Genomic DNA, 16,262 nt, shown 5'->3' with positions numbered 1-16,262 from the left:
AAGATTCATCCTATCCTATGCATTTGCTTTTCTTAAATTGGGGTTAAATACTCTTCCTTTTCTACATTTCAATAAATAACATTAAAAATTGAAAACAAAAAACAAAAAAAACAAACAAAACAATTCAGTTGTATGCATATAACAGTGTATGCATTCAGCATTTGCTGCCAAATAAAATACCATATGGAATACACTGAGAAGAGACATACAACTAGACTTATCCAGGTGCAATAGTGCAATACATAAAGCACAGTTGACTTCCATTTTCAGTGTTCTAAAATGAATAAATGTTAATGGGTTAATGTTATTGCAATGGGTTACTGTATCCTGCATAGTATAAAAAAATATATAGATAAGTTTATTGAAGTATAATATAAAAACAAATTATCAGTACATGGAAGGACAATACAAATTTTCAGTACAGTACATACCAAGCAGTAAACAAAAAGATGGTTTCATCAACAATAAATAGCTGTAAAAAGCCAATTACATATGAACAGTTCCAGATTTAGAGTGTTTCACAAACCCAGAATACAGAGCTATTCATCCTAACTAGTAATGTGGAAGTCTCCAATAAGGGCTCAAGAAGTAAAAAAGAATACATTGGAATCAGTGAGGCACAATTAGGGTTGGATTGGTGGATTTAATTACTGGTGGTATTCCCGAGTGTGGCTCGGGGTTAATTTTCGGTACCAAAAGCGGTAAACCTGAGCCAGGCCCAGGCCTATCCAATCCCCAGGAGCCTTCGGCGTCCTCCGGAGATGCCCACCAAGCATCTGTGTCCTCTGGCCCGGCATCCCCGGCGTGATCAACGGGATGTATGAATATGCGGGGGGCGGAACAATAAAACAATGTTCTGCTTTGATATTGAAAAAGACTTACATAATCAGACTGCCAGGGAGGTTAAGCGTCCTAAAAAAGTTTTAAATTACCTCTTTTTCTAAGACATTAATTATTTTTTTTCACAAAAACATGTTTTAAAGATAAAAATGTTCTCTAGGTGCACAAATTGTGTGCACCCAGGAAAAATAAATTGGTATCTGTCAGCTGACATGGAAACCACATACAGTGGTACCTTGGTAACCTTAAGTCCTTAATCCGTTTCAGATCCTTAGACTTATACCAAACAGGACTATACCAAACAAAGTTTTCCCATTGGTAATAAAAAGAAAATGATTAATCTGTTCCCATGAAAAAAATCCTATTGGTATTGGTATGTTATACATTGACGGGGTTGTTTAAAATAATTTAAACACTGCTTAATACTAAAATACATAAATACAAAAGTAATTGGATTAAACAAATTTATCCTCACTTTACCTTGCTAAGAAGAGTTGAGTGCCTACTAGGATGGTGCTGAGAAGGGAGGAGGAGGAGATGTTATGTAATTCACAAAGAGTTATAGCGCGGGTTGTTCACTGAATGGTAGCAACTGGCGTACTGACGCTTGCTCGTGGGCAGTCGTGGCTTTGTCTCGAGAGAGGTAAATAAGGGTAGCCCTGGTGTTGTGACTCATTTTGACCCATACTAGTTCTAGCAAAAAGGTTGTATACCAATCAAAGGTTGTATACCAAGCAAAATTTTTCGTGTTCAAACAGGACTTATACTAAGTTAGACTTATTCCAAAGCAGACTTATACCGAGGTACCACTGTACATTTATAATAAAAATGCTGAGGTCAAACAATTTTGCAAGAATTGGATTCTATTTAGCTCAGTTATTGATTATCATATCAGCATAATGTGAAAGTTACATATTCCTTTATCATCAAGCAAATTTTGTGAAAGCAAAATGGAAATGAATTAAACATTTTCATCGATTTTGGTGAAATCTGAACCTGAACCTGATTTTGCTAAAGCCACAAATTTTCAAAGATATAAAAAGGAAAATTATAAAAAAAACAATACAATTTGTACATTTTGAGAATTGGTGTTGCCTCCACCAATCCTACTGCTCTAGTCAGTTAATCCTATTAGTGACATTATAGTAAATTCAGCACTGACCCCAATATAAATAAAGCATGTTGCATGAATACCAACCACTTAACACAATATTGCAAATTTCCGGACAAAAACTAATCATCACTTGATCCAGTTTAGGGTTACTAACTGGAAAGATAGTGCAGTTCATACAATGAAGTAATGCAGTGTAGTGTTTGAATTGATATGATATCTATATTGCTGTAGTTGGTAGAATGCCAGTAGCAATACAGTATTTAACCAAAAATTAACCTATGTCTTTCTTATGCATTCAATGATGAGCTGTGTGAATTTATAACCTAGGGAGTGTACAAAATGAGTATTGGATTGAAGATACAATTAAATTTATGTGTTTACCACTTTCAAAATAGTATGGGGAAAGAGTTTTGTAGGAAAGTAGATAGGCATGTTTAGGTCAATTCTTAACTATGACAAGAAGGATGTCACACAAACAAGTACAGTAGTAAATTTAACTTTCCTGCAAAGATAAGCGAAGATCTCGATTACACCAATTAAGGTAATTAATTTTCAGCTGCGCAATTCAGAAAGAGATGTTAATCAAGTAAGTTTGCTTGGATGGTATGCATTGATGTGATTTTTTGTGATCCCCATGATTGCTAGTTCCATCTGTTGCTGCAATGTTTTTGTGCCTGGTTTGTAATGCCAGTTCCTGTAGTTTAGCAATTCTTCAGCAATGTGTTGTCATTTTTTCCACAAGTATTGAGTACAAATGTCTGCATGGTTTCCACACCAAACTCCTACATGACCCCCCTCATTGCCTTTGTCCCATTGTCACATATTGGTATTTGAATGTATTATGTACAAAGTCCTTTTCCGAATAAATTGTAATGATTTTTTTTCTTTTTTTTTTTAATAGTCTGACATTTGCACTCATGTTGATTTGTCCCCACACAACTCCTCTGTTCATTTGTAGTTGTGTTATAGTTTTTTTTGTCATTGTGCTGTGCTGCCTGATGTTAGCGCTAATTGTATACAAGCACACTTCCACTTGCTGTCCAAACTGGTTGTCAATTAGTTATCCACCTGAGTTGCATACTCATTTTAACACACCTGATGGTGATGGAAGGAGGTCCAGGTTGCCAAGCACAACATCAAAGCACATTGATTGCCAAGCTCACAAGCAGGGTCTCGCACTCTTAGAAATGAACAGATGTTGTGTTGTTGCTTAACTTAATGCTCATAAATACTGGAGTGAACTATAGTAATTACAATTATATTTTTATTTTTTATTGAAGTATATATATATATATATATATATATATATATATATATATACACACATATACATATATATCTATAAGAAGCAAACAAGAACATGTGTGCTTGTGACTTTTGTGGGAAAATATCTAGTCCGATGGCAAAGCCGAGGTTTCGCCCGCGGAAAGTTGCAAGATTGACCCCCAGGTGGCTCCTCCGATCAGGCATCGTAAGCGTTTAGATGGGCTCCCTATATAGAGGAGCTGAACACAGTTAACTCTTGCCCAACAGGAAAGAAATAAGTCATTTTAAAATATGCTTTTTTCTTAGCGCATATAGATGTTTTAAACATTTGAACATCACAAACATTTTTTTTAGGGCTAAGGGTAATATGTGTGCAATTAGAAAGAATGCTTTTTTAGGGTAACAGTAACTTTTAATACAAGCTCGCCAGTGTAAAACTGCCAGGGATGTGCAGCTCCAGCAGCAAGATCATTTCTGTTACGCGCGAATACATCAGCACCTGAAATTTAGTTGGTGAGTTGAGCGAAGGCTTCCAATTTTGGATCGCGAATAAGAATGCGCGACCGAGCCTCCGATTTTGCTTGGTGAATCAGGGCCATCATGTCTGATTTTGTCAATGTTCTCTCTAAATTAGGTGGCAATGTCTTAGGTAGAGAAGGATGCTGTGGGGGGAGCAGGTGTGGGGTTTAGAAGGGAGTCATTTGTTGAGAAAAGGCTGCATGGGCTGGAATCTTGAGAGGAAATGACAGCGGAGAAGTACTTTTGCTTAGTGACAGTGAGCCCAGTGTGAAAGTGTTGTAGCTTGGCTTTGTGGTCCATGAAGTCAGTGCTGAGGCCAGATTTTTTGCACTTGTGCTCAGCTGCACGAACAGTCTTTTGTAGCTTTTTGGTGTGATTGTTGTGCCAGAGACGGGGGTTAGCAGGATGGGTTTAGCGGAAGGTGGCAAGGGCAACTTTATCCAAAACCAGAGAAAAAGGGTGGTTGAACGGAGTGGCAGCTTTATCCGGAAATGTGATTTTAGAGAGGGTGGGGGTTAGGGACGCAAGGCAGTTTGAGTATAGGTTCTGGTCAAGGTTACTGATATCTCTCTGGCATTGACGAGGTCTGGGATGTGGCAAAGGGGAGCAAGAGTTGGATAGTTAGAAGGGGATAAGGTTGTGATCAGAAAGAGGAAATGTCGAGTCAATGAGGGTGAGGTTGCAGTGTTTGGAAAATACCAGGTCTAAAGTGTGTCTGGCGATGTATGTGGGGCCGTTTATGTTCTGTGCGTCCAAAGCAGGAGGTAATGGAGAGCAATTTGGCTGAGGAAGGATAAAGTCACTGAAGATAAGGGTGGTCAGGTCATGGGAAAGATTGTGTGGAAGCCAAAAGGCAAAGTTATCCAAAAATTGTGATACTGGGCCGGGGGGGGGGGGGGGGACAACAGCAACAATTAGGAATTAGGGGTGGGCGTTGAAAAGACGGACTGAGTGGACTTCAAAAGAGGTGAAAATGACTGACGGGCTAGGAAGGACTCTGTAGGTGAGAGAATGAGACCCACATCACCCCCTACTCTGTTGCCAGGTCCAGGGGTATGTGTAAAGTGCCGGCCTCTATAGGAGAGAGCAGCAGCAGAGGCAGAGTCAAAGGAGGAAAGCCAAGTTTCAGTGGGAGCCAGGTAGCTCAGAGATTTAGAAAGAAGAAGGTTGTGTATAGAGGTTAATTTATTGCCAATACATCTGGCACTCCATAGACTGCTAGAAAAGGGGGTAAGATTTTATGGGCAGGGTAAATGGGGATGAGGTTAGGAAAGGGCAGTATCTTGCTAAAAGTGTAGGGAAGAGAGAGGCGGGTGGGAGGGGCTTGGGTGAGATCTCACCAGAAAGGATCAGTAGAGAAAAAAGGTGCAGGAGCAAGAAGGAGCAGAAAAACAGAGTTATCAGACTGGGGAGGAGAGGGAATAGAGCCAGCAAAAACAATGCAGGGTGAATAATACATTTAACAGATAATTGAGAACCACATGAGTACAATAAAGAATGTGGCAAACAGTCCATGAGGATGTGGATCCTGTAATGTAGGTTGTAGTGAGGGTTATAAGCTTGTTGAGTTCCAGGAGTGGGATATGATGAGTCAGTCACAGAGATTGCTTGGTGAAACAGCAGTTGAGGATGGCAGCAGTAGAGGTTGTGTTGAAATCCAGGTGGATGAATCAGTCCAAAGGCATGGGATGGGAGTTGCAGATTGTAATTGCCTGTCTAATTTTGTTCTAATTCCTGCTATTCCCTGGATTAATTCCCATTGCACTTATAACTTGGCACTTGAAATTTAAGCATGTGGTGCACTTGATGCACTAAGGAAAGAACACGTGTAGAGTTATCTCTCGCCTTTCTACCTAGAATAAATCCTGTCTGATCAAGATGAATCCACGAGGGGATAATAGCTTGCAATCACATAGATAACACCTTTGCAAACAATTTTATATCCACAATAAGTAGCGAGATTGGGCGAAAACTAGAACAAAGAGAAGGATCCTTACCCATCTTAAGTAACAGCGATATATGGGCCCTCAAAGTGTCTTCACACAAAAATCCTCCCTTTACTAAGTTGTTAATATATTTATAAAGGTGAAGGAGGAGTATATTTTGATAGTGCTTATAATATCTCAAGGAGAAGCCATCTGACTTCTCCCAACTCACTTTCAGATATATCCCGTTCCATTTCCATTAGCCCCTCCTGAGATAATCTAGGCAAATTAGCTCTATCAAGGTAGCGAATAATTTTCCCCCTTCTAACAGTCAAAGTTTCAGAGGATTCCTCCTCGCACACTTGATAAAGATCTTGATAAAAATCTCTAAATAGCAGAAATAGCATATTTCGCTTTCGCATCTAACAATTGCTTCAATTGTGACCGCAACTGTACCAACTGTGCGGCCTGCGACCTCCACTAAGATTGTTTATGCACTTCCTCTATGCACCTAATCTAGGCCAATAATTCCCTAATTCTACAACTTTTCTCCCTTTTCTTACGAGCCCCCCAAGCCATGAATTTACCTGTAATGGTGGCCTTATGAGCTTCCCATACATACGCAGGAGAAATATTTTCAGCTTCCATTTTCTTCAAAAAAGATATGTAAATCCCTAGCGATTTCAGCTTCCATTTCTCTATCCTGTAAAAGAGAATCATTCAATCGCCACCTAAATGGAGGAGAAATAGGGGAACCTAAAAGCATTGTAATTTTTACTGCAGTGTGATCGGATATGGTGCGAGTGGTTATCTCTGCACTTCCCAGCCTATCAAGATGAAGATGGTCAACAAAAACCATATCTATATGGGAATAAGAGTCATGTACTGGGGAGTAAAAAGTAAAATCCTTATCATCCGGATGTAGAATCCGCCACACATCTTTTAGTTGCATATGATGTAATAATTTTTTTAAGTTTCAAAGCTGCCTAAATGGGTGGTAAGGTTTACCTGAAGAGGTATCCAGCAGAGGTTCCAAAAACCAAACAAATGTTAAAATCTCCTGCCAACACTAATAGCCCCTTTTGAAACCTACGCAATTTATGCAAGGTATCAAGGAGGGACTTGATCTAGTTCTTATTAGGGCAATAGATAATAGCAAAAGTACATACTTGGTTAAACAGTTTCCCTTTAATAAATAGAAACCATCTGAATCAGAAGCTGAATCAATTAACTCAAACTGGATTATGGATTTCACCGACTGTGAAAAGCCATAATACGACTGAAGGTATTGTCTAGAAAACAATCTAAGATGGGAGTAAAATGGTAGATGTGTTTCCTGTAGAAAAATAAATATCTCCCTGAAGGGAATAAAGTTCTTGAAGAACTTGGTGCCTCTTAGTGGCCGAATGTAAACCTTTCACATTATAAGAAATCAAGGTTGAAAAATCATTAACCATAAAAAAAAGAAGATACAATCATGAATTAACTTCTGTGCATTCTATGATATTATCATGACATTCATCTTAACGGAAAAACCATACCAATAGACAAAACATTTACCATACTATAGTTTCCTAAAAGAACCAAAAGCACAATCAATTTTATACTGTGCATAATGCTCCAATAGCAGGATATCCTGTAAAACCAAGGAAAGCCTAAAAAGGACCCTCAGCAATGGAGCTTGGGGAGACATGACTAAACACTTAGTCATCTAGTGGTATAATTAGTTAAGCCGTTTGTCCACTATTAACAACAGCAAACAAAAAAGTACTACAATATACATCCTTCTCCGTCCTAAAAATAAGTACCAAACATGTAAAACCTATATTATATGGGAAAATATTCTGACCCATAAATACCATTTCATATTGTGAAAACACATTTACATCTTTAAAAATACAATTTCATCTTTAACATATATACATATTGTGTGTATCCAGTCTCAATTTGCTTCTTCAGGAGTTATGAGACTGGTATCATTCATTCTGGTGATAATTTTCCAAAAGAAGACAGACAGGCAGCTCTTATATTCACAGACATCCCACAGCTTTTATTTCTGTTAAAAGTGGGTAAAACAAATAATTCCTCCAGCATTAGCCAGTATTTTTAAAATGTATATTTCTTAGGTCTGTTTTATTCTTGCTGCTGGATTGTATTCTCAAACCTTTCCCAACTTTCACATATATGCTAATTCAAAATATACAGTTTATATCTTTAGTGATCAAAGATGGCAGAGTACATTTACTGTTACTCAATTATTGCCAATAATTGAACTAAAAAGTAAAAAGCTAAAAAATGTAATGTATACAGCTAACTTTAAAACTCAAACTATCCCCTATATTTCATAACTCTCATAATCTAAAATAAACTCTGGCCACATTGCTGTCAGTGCATGATACGGTAGCTTTCAGAACAGAACAGGGTAACAGAGATGAATGAAAAAAATGAAATATTTAACTCTGAGAGTCATCTCTGCTACAGAAAATATTCCAAAAATATGATGTTTTAATTTTGAATGACAAGTGCAGACTATATCTTCTTTACCAGTTCATAACCTATATAATATAAAAAAAAATGTCCAATGATACCAGTAAATAAATACATGCATAAATAATGTAAATCCTACAAATGACACACCACAATACAGCTACCTGCTTAGATAAAACCATTACAGCAAAGTCAGGAAAAAAATGGAAGGGAGTGCTCTGTCAAGCTTACAATCTAGAGAAAAGAAAAGAAAAAGAAAATTAGTGAAAGTAGCCGATTCTGGATCAGGTGAAAGGCAAATCTGCTGTTGTAGAATAAAACACCTCATGCCAAATCCTCTGGGAAAGGGATTAAAGGGCCTGGATAGAGCCATGTTTGATTGTGTCACTGCAGAATTGCAGCTCTTTATTTGGGATCCAGGCCTTGAGTATCCTGGAAGGCCATGAGTTGAGGATGCATCTGAAGTGCCTGGTCATAAATTATAAACAATGGACCAGTGCTTTGAGACAGGGGGAATTAATGCCTGAGGCCAGGTTGGTCAGTTGCAAAGGCTATGTGGAGCCTGTCAGTTGGGAGTAAAGCTGCATACACATGTGCAAATATTGTCGTTGGAACGGATCTTTCATGATCCTTTCCAACGACTAATGACTGCACAATGCATGAACGAGTACTGTACATACAGCACCGTTCTGCTCTATGGAGAGAACAACGGAGCGACACCCTGCTGCACGCTCTCCCTCTTCCCTTGCATTAGGATTGTTCGTCATCCATCGTCCGTGGATTGGCCAGGACGGTTGTTCGGACGATGGATGACGGTGTTTTTTTTTGGCTGTGAATGACATTGTTCCCATAAAAGGGGGAAGCCTGGATTTGCCATGTGTTGGGGTTTTTTTTTTTTTTTAAATAAAAGTGGGCAAAGTGCCTTGAAATGTGAAATTTCTCCAAGCGAGTGTGTTTGAAGCTAATTTCCTACACTGCATACAAGCCTGGATAGGTAATATATTAAATTGTATACTTGTTTAGTGGTGCCTTTTAGAATGCAAGATTGAAGGTCTTAATATGAAGGATGTGTTGCAAGTATTTCCAAAGAAGTAGTAAATCTTGTGTGGATACTTGAACAACACTGTTAGGAGGTGATCAGAGTGGAGGATAAAAGATTTCCATGTACAAAGTGAAGATTATGCTAATAATGATATTTAGAAATTAGGGAGAAAACACTGGGGAATGCATTTTTGCTGAGGTAAATCTTACACTTGTTTTTGTTATTCATTTTTGGGTGGTGAATCCAGAAATGACCACATTTTTTGCTATCACATCCAGTTTTTAGGATACATGGGGAACCCTCCATTTTTGTCAAAAAACATACACATTTTACATACAATGAAAAAATAATGAAATAATAAATTGAATGTACTGTTTTGTTAAATTTCTTTTGTTTATACAAAGGATTTATTGTTACTCTATGACAATTTTTTTTACAGTAAAACGTTTGAAAAATAATCGGGTAAGCAGTTGCGGTAAACATTTACGTTTATAGCTTTTCCTGCAGTGTTCAGTGTTAGGACAATCCCGCCGGATGCTCTAACAATAGTCATTCATCATATGTGCATCTCATCTACCCTGATACCATCCTTCCATGACCTTCAAATCTTGGTGGAATCATTCACCTTGCTCATCACAGATTGCAACAAGGTTTTCCGGGAAGTTAGAAAAATGTCTGTGCAGAAAATGCACCTTGATGCTCATATTGCAACCAAGCATTTTTTAGCTCTCCAAGAGTTTCTGGACAATTTCTGTGTAATTATTTGCTTGTGTGTTTCCAAGTCCTTTGAATGATAACCAAGCATTCTTTTCGACTTCTGACATTGTCCTGATGAAATGTTCATCTTTGATGAGCTGCCGAATCTGTGGACCATCAAACACACCGGCCTTAATTTTTTCAAATGACAGGCTAGGAAATGGCAAAATGAGGTACTTGGAATAGTCTACTTCAGTTGGCAAAGCCTTAATGAACTGCTTCATCAGACCCAGTTTCATGTGCAGAGACGGGAATATAATATTCTTTCTATTAACAAGTGGCTCATGTAGAATGTTTAGATCACCTGGTTTTAGGGCAGATCTTGGAGGCCAATTCCTTTCCACCCAATGCCTCTCACAAGCTCTGCTGTCCCACATGCACAGATAACAGGGATATTTGGTGAATCCGCGTTGCTGACCAAGAAGGAAGCATATCATTTTAAGGTCAACACAGATGACCCAATTGTGTTGGTGATATTGTAATAACTCAATTACTCTCTTTATGTTTGCATATTCTTCAAAAAGAGAAACTGAATGGCCAATTGGGACTGACCCAAATATATTGCCATTGTGAAGGAGGACACACTTTAAGCTCTGCTTTGAGCTATCGAGCTTTACATATGTGACTAGAGAAAATGAAGAATGACACATACATTTCAACACAGGCAAGAGCAGCCTGAAATGTGCCACGAGTTTGTATGAGCATCACCCGCTAACTACAGATGAATTGCCCCATTACACAGGCTTCTCAAGGCACAACCATGAAAATATTACAAGAAGAGAGAATGATTGCATAGAAGGGGCTAATTGGTTGTTGAATATGCACTAATGTAGCACAAAGTAGGGACTGGAAAGACTGTAAAGTTAGAAAATTACTAGAAGCTGTTTGCAATGTCAGGATATGAGAACAGGTCGTTGGTTTTTTACCAGGTTCAATTTCATTGTCACCTATCGCCCTGGGGTTAAGAACGTCAAGGCGGATGCTTTGTCGCGTAGCTTACCTGAGGGGAGTGATTCGGAAGATCCTGGTCAGATATTTTCTGAAGGGGTAGTAATATCTGCCCTTTATCCCAATATGGAGGCAGAGGTATTTGAGGCCCAGGGAGATGCAATGGATTCTTGTCCTTCGGGGAAGTTTGTTCCTCACCAATTACGACACAAGGTGTTTGAGAAACACCACTGTACAGTCCTTACAGGACACCCTGGGAGCAGATCCACAGTTGATCTAATTTCTCATAGATTCTGGTGGCCGGGGTTGCGTAAATGTGTTGAGGACTATGTGTCAGCGTGTAGTACTTGTGCTTGTGCTAAGGTGACACATACTCGGCCTTCAGGGTCCCTACTTTCGTTGTCAATCCCATCCCGACCTTGGACTCATTTATCCATGGATTTTATCACAGATTTACCTAATTCAGGGCTACTAGGGCCTAGGTTCCAGTGTATGAATATTCCCACCTTCAGGGGATATTCATACTGACAGGAGTCAGGGCTAGGTTAGGGTGTCTGTAGGGTGTGACCGTTTCCCTCTCCCTAGCCTTTGAAGGCCTAGTCCCTTGTCTTTATCCTTCTGTTTTCCTCCTGGTGTTCCTCCACTCCCCCTTATCCATGACAATATCATAGAGTGTCCAAGAATGGTATATGATGTACTTTGGGTAGTTAACAAATTAATTTAAACAAATACAGGTTCAAGATAAAGATTAGGTATTATAGCTGTGTATTAACAATACTGTATGTGTTTTTCAACACATTATAGTCCTGAATGCAGATAAGCATAACTAAGAACATATTCATCACACTGCTTCTACCACCTCATTAGAACTGGCCACTTGGTGTAGCTTGTAGAAGTCAATACCAGTATTTTAACACAGGCTTGATCAAACTCAGGTTTGTGCATCTCCAGTCCTCAAGAGCTGATGTTCCCTCTTAAGTGGTGGATTACAAAGTGTCAACAAATTACCCTTTTAGCCTGCATGTGGACTTTAAGGAATAGAGCTGGACAGCCTTAATGTTACTACTGCTTTGATCATAAATACTCTCTGGTCCAAAATTTTACCTGACATATGTCAGGTGGCCTACTTTATTTGAACACTTGTCCATTTTCCTGTGTGATCCTACTTAGGTAAACATTGGGGTTAATTTATTGTAGGTTGTTCACTCAGCAAAGTGAATTTGTTACTCTGCAGGAGATAATTCATAAGCTTAATGAATGTGGTAAAATTCAGTTTCCAAAGAATGTCTGCTCATGTGCAAAGAAATGTAAAAAAAAACACATTTTTCACCTTCAATTGATTGGATGGCTGAAGTCAGGAGAGCCTCAGCTTATTAATTAAGTGGCAGATGATTTAGTGATGATTTATTTTGCTAAGCAAACAGTCTATATCTCTTTTTATTTCTACTGTGGTAAAATAATGAAATATTGGTTTTTGGGTTTTTAAAATTTTAAATAAATATATATATATATATATATAATAAAATTCTTTCACAGTGCACTAGTTATGCCTTCTATATTTAGACATGCACCTATCATTACTATTTAGAATGTTTATACCTTTTAAATGTTTGTAATAAAAAAATTAAACATAATTCTTAATATATTTATAAAAGTGTTTATCATATTAGTAATTGATTGAATTATTTACACTTTATGTAAAATTTGATATTGATCTAGTTATCTTATTATTATATATAATAATAATATATATTATTATATTATAAAAATATATTAATAGTATATATTAATATAATATAGTAATATTATTAATAATATAATAATATATTATATATTATTATACTAAGAGACGTTAATATTAAACTAAGGGTCAGGTTTAATTTTTGTTTTTTGGTGTTTTGATTTAGAGAATGAAAATGTATTTATGAATGATGTTCATTTGGTCTCTTCTGGTTTGCTTCCTAACTGTCTGACCGCTCCTTTCAAGTTTCTTTCAATGGTAACTCCTCCTCGCTCACTCTCCTCCCTGTTGGAGTAACCCAAGGGTCAGTCCTGGGACTGGTTCTCTTTTCTCTGTACACCTCTGAAAGGGTCTGAGACACTCCATTTTGTTGCCTGAGACACTCCATTTTGTTTCAGTTTTTAGTTATGAGAGCTTAGTTGTGAGAACTAAATGTGTTCTTTGGTTGTTTAGACTATATATGTATAAACCTGATGTTCTGCCAAGACGAGTGTCCTTGTTAATTCTGCTAAACTCAGATAATGGCGATTGTTTATTAATAACAAGGTATTTGTATGTGTCTGAAATTATGTTATTAAATAATCTTTTAGGATACATATACTTTAGTGAATTTCCATTCATTCTAATAAATGAGCATGTGCAACGGCATATTGTTATGGTATATAAACTAATGTTTGTTATAATAAAGTTGGAGATTGCTTGATACCATACAAGTGTATGCGTCAGTGATTCTTCCCGGGCGCGCCTGTTCTGATGCATTGAGGGGCACTGGGATGGTGAAACATCACAGAGGAATAGAGCCAAGAAACCTGCAGATCCTTTCAACCTCCTCTCTCGGTAGTCTCATATCCTCCTTTGGCTTACAGTACCATCGGTATGCTGATGACACTCAAATCTATCTGTCTATCTTGTCTCCCTAAGTCCTGGATAAGGTCTCATGCTGCCTGTCAGCCACATCATCATGAATGTCTAACCGATTTTTTAAACTCAACCTGGATAAAACAGAACTCGTCATCATCCCCCCCATAATTTCCAACTCTCCCCCTGACATACATCTGTTAACAATACTTTTATTCGGCCCTGCCCTCAGGCACGTTGTCTTGGTGTCACCTTTGACTCTGCCCTCCCATTTACCACCCATATTCAGAACATTTCCAGGTCCTGTCACTTTCACCTACACAACTCTAAAATCAGCCCATACTTGTCCCCAGAGACCACCAAACTCCTTGTACATGCTCTTATCATCTCTCGTCTGGACTACTGTAACATCTTCCTCTCTGGTATTCCACTAACCCGACTCTCACCTCTACAATCTATTATGAATGCTGCAGCCAGGCTCATTCATCCTTCCCACCGCTCCTCTTCCGCTGCATCTCTTTGCAGATCTCTACACTGACTTCCATTTCCCCTCACTGGCTTTCCGCATCTCCATTGACCTACTAATGACTTCCTCTCTCATAACCTGGAGTCTTGCATGGATACAAGACTTCGCTAGAGCTACCCCAGCTTTCTGGAATGGTCTTCATCGTCCTATTCGGCTTGCTCCTACTTTCTGCTCATTTAAAAGAGCACTCAAAACCCATTTTTTTAAACTTTTCTACCCATCTTCTTCTGTCTTTTGAAACCATCACTACTTCCTACCACTAAAAATCTCCAATCCTATTGTGTGTAAATTCTCCCACCTACTAGATTGTAAGCTCTTCGGGGCAGGGTCCTCTCCTCCTGTATCACTGTCTGTATTAGTCTGTCATTTGCAACCCCCATTTAATGTACAGCACTGCGTAATATGTTGGCGCTACATAAATCCTGTTTAATAATTTTATTTCTAATAATTTATTTTAAAATATATTTTTATGTCCGTATTGGTTTGTCTCTTATTTTTATGCATGTATGCATATATATGTTGCATGTTCATTTAACCTGATATTTTTTATCATTTGCTTCAGTGTACACCTGCTCTGTACCTAGTTCATTAGTAGTTAGATTATTATACATTAACGCTTTGGTTACGTAGGAAGATTAGGAAAGAATTTTAAGCTGGCCAAAACAAGTTAGTAAAGCCAACAGACGTCACATGTTTATTATCTACTCATGCCACTTCAAACACATCCTCTTTAAAAAAAAAAAAGTTTAGTTTGAAATCAGTGGCCTTTGTTATCTTGAATAGATCTAGCCTGTCATTGCCTGAAAAGGTGACTTTGGAACATTTCTAAAGAGGGGCTAAGGTTGATGGAATGTGATTTCCTTGTTATTCAGGAAGTTGTAAACTAAACCAGGTTTTTAACATTTTTTTTCTCAGGCTTTGTTTTGACAACTGAACTTGCTGTGTGCAGATATGGGCAGTTAGGCGTCACTGTTAAGCAAGAGTATAAAGGGAAGGTTACATGGGTGTAGTGACCACCCGAAGCAAAGACATTGCAGTAATAATCACAGTGTGTTTTACAAATAATTCCCTTGGGGCTAATGATTAATCTAAGGTGAAAAATTAATGTCCTAGTCCCCCCCTTCCTCCCGCAAGTATTTAGGAAGCCTTCTAGACAGAGTTTCAGAGACTTCTCCTCACTTTAGCTATTCTACTGATCTCACACGCAAGCATAGCTTTCCAACTATACTGCTCTAGGAAAAATATTTTCAGGCAGCTAATGGCTGGAGAAATCAGTCCCTCTACTTGGCTGTTAAAGGCCTCCTTGCTTTTCATGGCAGTTGTGATTTCAGAGACAGAACCACTGCACTGTGCCCAGTGCACTGAAGAGAAATTAGCACTTTGCCCACAAGTACCAGCTGAGTGCCCAGAACTAGCACGCGAACCAGGCTGTGGATGCTGTTTGACTTGCGCACTAAAACGTGGAGAGCCTTGTGGGGTGTATACTGCAAGGTGTGGAAAAGCTCTCAGTTGCCATGTAAAACCTGGAGAGCCCAGACCCCTCCAAGCACTTACAAGAGGACAAGGAATCTGCATGGATGCTGAAGATTTGGAGAAGATGAGAACTAGTGATCCTACAGGTGAGTGTGTACCTTGTTAGTTTAGATTTAGTTGTATGTATGTTTTTTGTTTGTTAATGCTAAATATATATATATATATATATATATATATATATATATATATTTTATATCACTAAACATATGTTTATTCATTTGGGGTTTTTTTGTGCACTTAAATGAAAAAAAAAAACTCATACAGAATATTTTGCCATTCTTTTATTACTTAGATACCGAGGCATGTGTAAATTAAAAAGGAGATAAAGAATCATGCTGCTATAGGATATGTTATAGTAATATATAATAATAATAAAAAAATGTTTTTTTTTTACGATTATTTTTTATTTGTATTTTGTCAGATTAGTCTTTAATCTTTTTAATCCAATTTCTTATATTTTATTATTGCACCTTTAACAAGGTGCTATTTTGAAGCAAATGCATAGGTCAATCAACAAAAGCATTGAGATCAGCAACTGATTTGACTGGCTCTGTAAATAGATATCAATAGCTGTGTGTATGTGTGTGTGTGTATAGGTGTATATATATATATATATATATATATATATATATATATATAATTTTTTTTTTTTTTTTTTTTTTTTTTTTTTTTTTGTATAAATAAATAAATATTTATATATAGTATAA

General features: G+C 37.7%; 2 protein-coding genes across 2 annotated transcripts in view; one reads left to right on the top strand and one right to left on the bottom strand.

Moving 5' to 3' along the window:
• The window catches only part of ADCY1 (adenylate cyclase 1), a 496,503-nt gene that overhangs the window by 12,545 nt on the left and 467,696 nt on the right, over positions 1–16,262 (bottom strand). The gene's annotated exons all lie outside the window — the stretch shown is intronic.
• IGFBP1 (insulin like growth factor binding protein 1) overlaps positions 15,049–16,262 on the top strand; it is a 7,818-nt gene continuing 6,604 nt past the window's right edge. The window contains exon 1 of the mRNA XM_072412074.1: positions 15,049–15,641. Within this exon, the coding sequence (XP_072268175.1) occupies positions 15,281–15,641 (361 nt within the window). The 5' untranslated portion in view covers positions 15,049–15,280. The remainder of the gene's footprint in view (positions 15,642–16,262) is intronic.

This window comes from Pyxicephalus adspersus, chromosome 5, assembly GCF_032062135.1.
Source record: "Pyxicephalus adspersus chromosome 5, UCB_Pads_2.0, whole genome shotgun sequence".
In the NCBI taxonomy this organism is placed as follows: Eukaryota; Metazoa; Chordata; class Amphibia; order Anura; family Pyxicephalidae; genus Pyxicephalus; species Pyxicephalus adspersus.
Note: the sequence above shows the minus strand (reverse complement) of the source record. Positions and strands in the feature narration are given on the sequence as shown.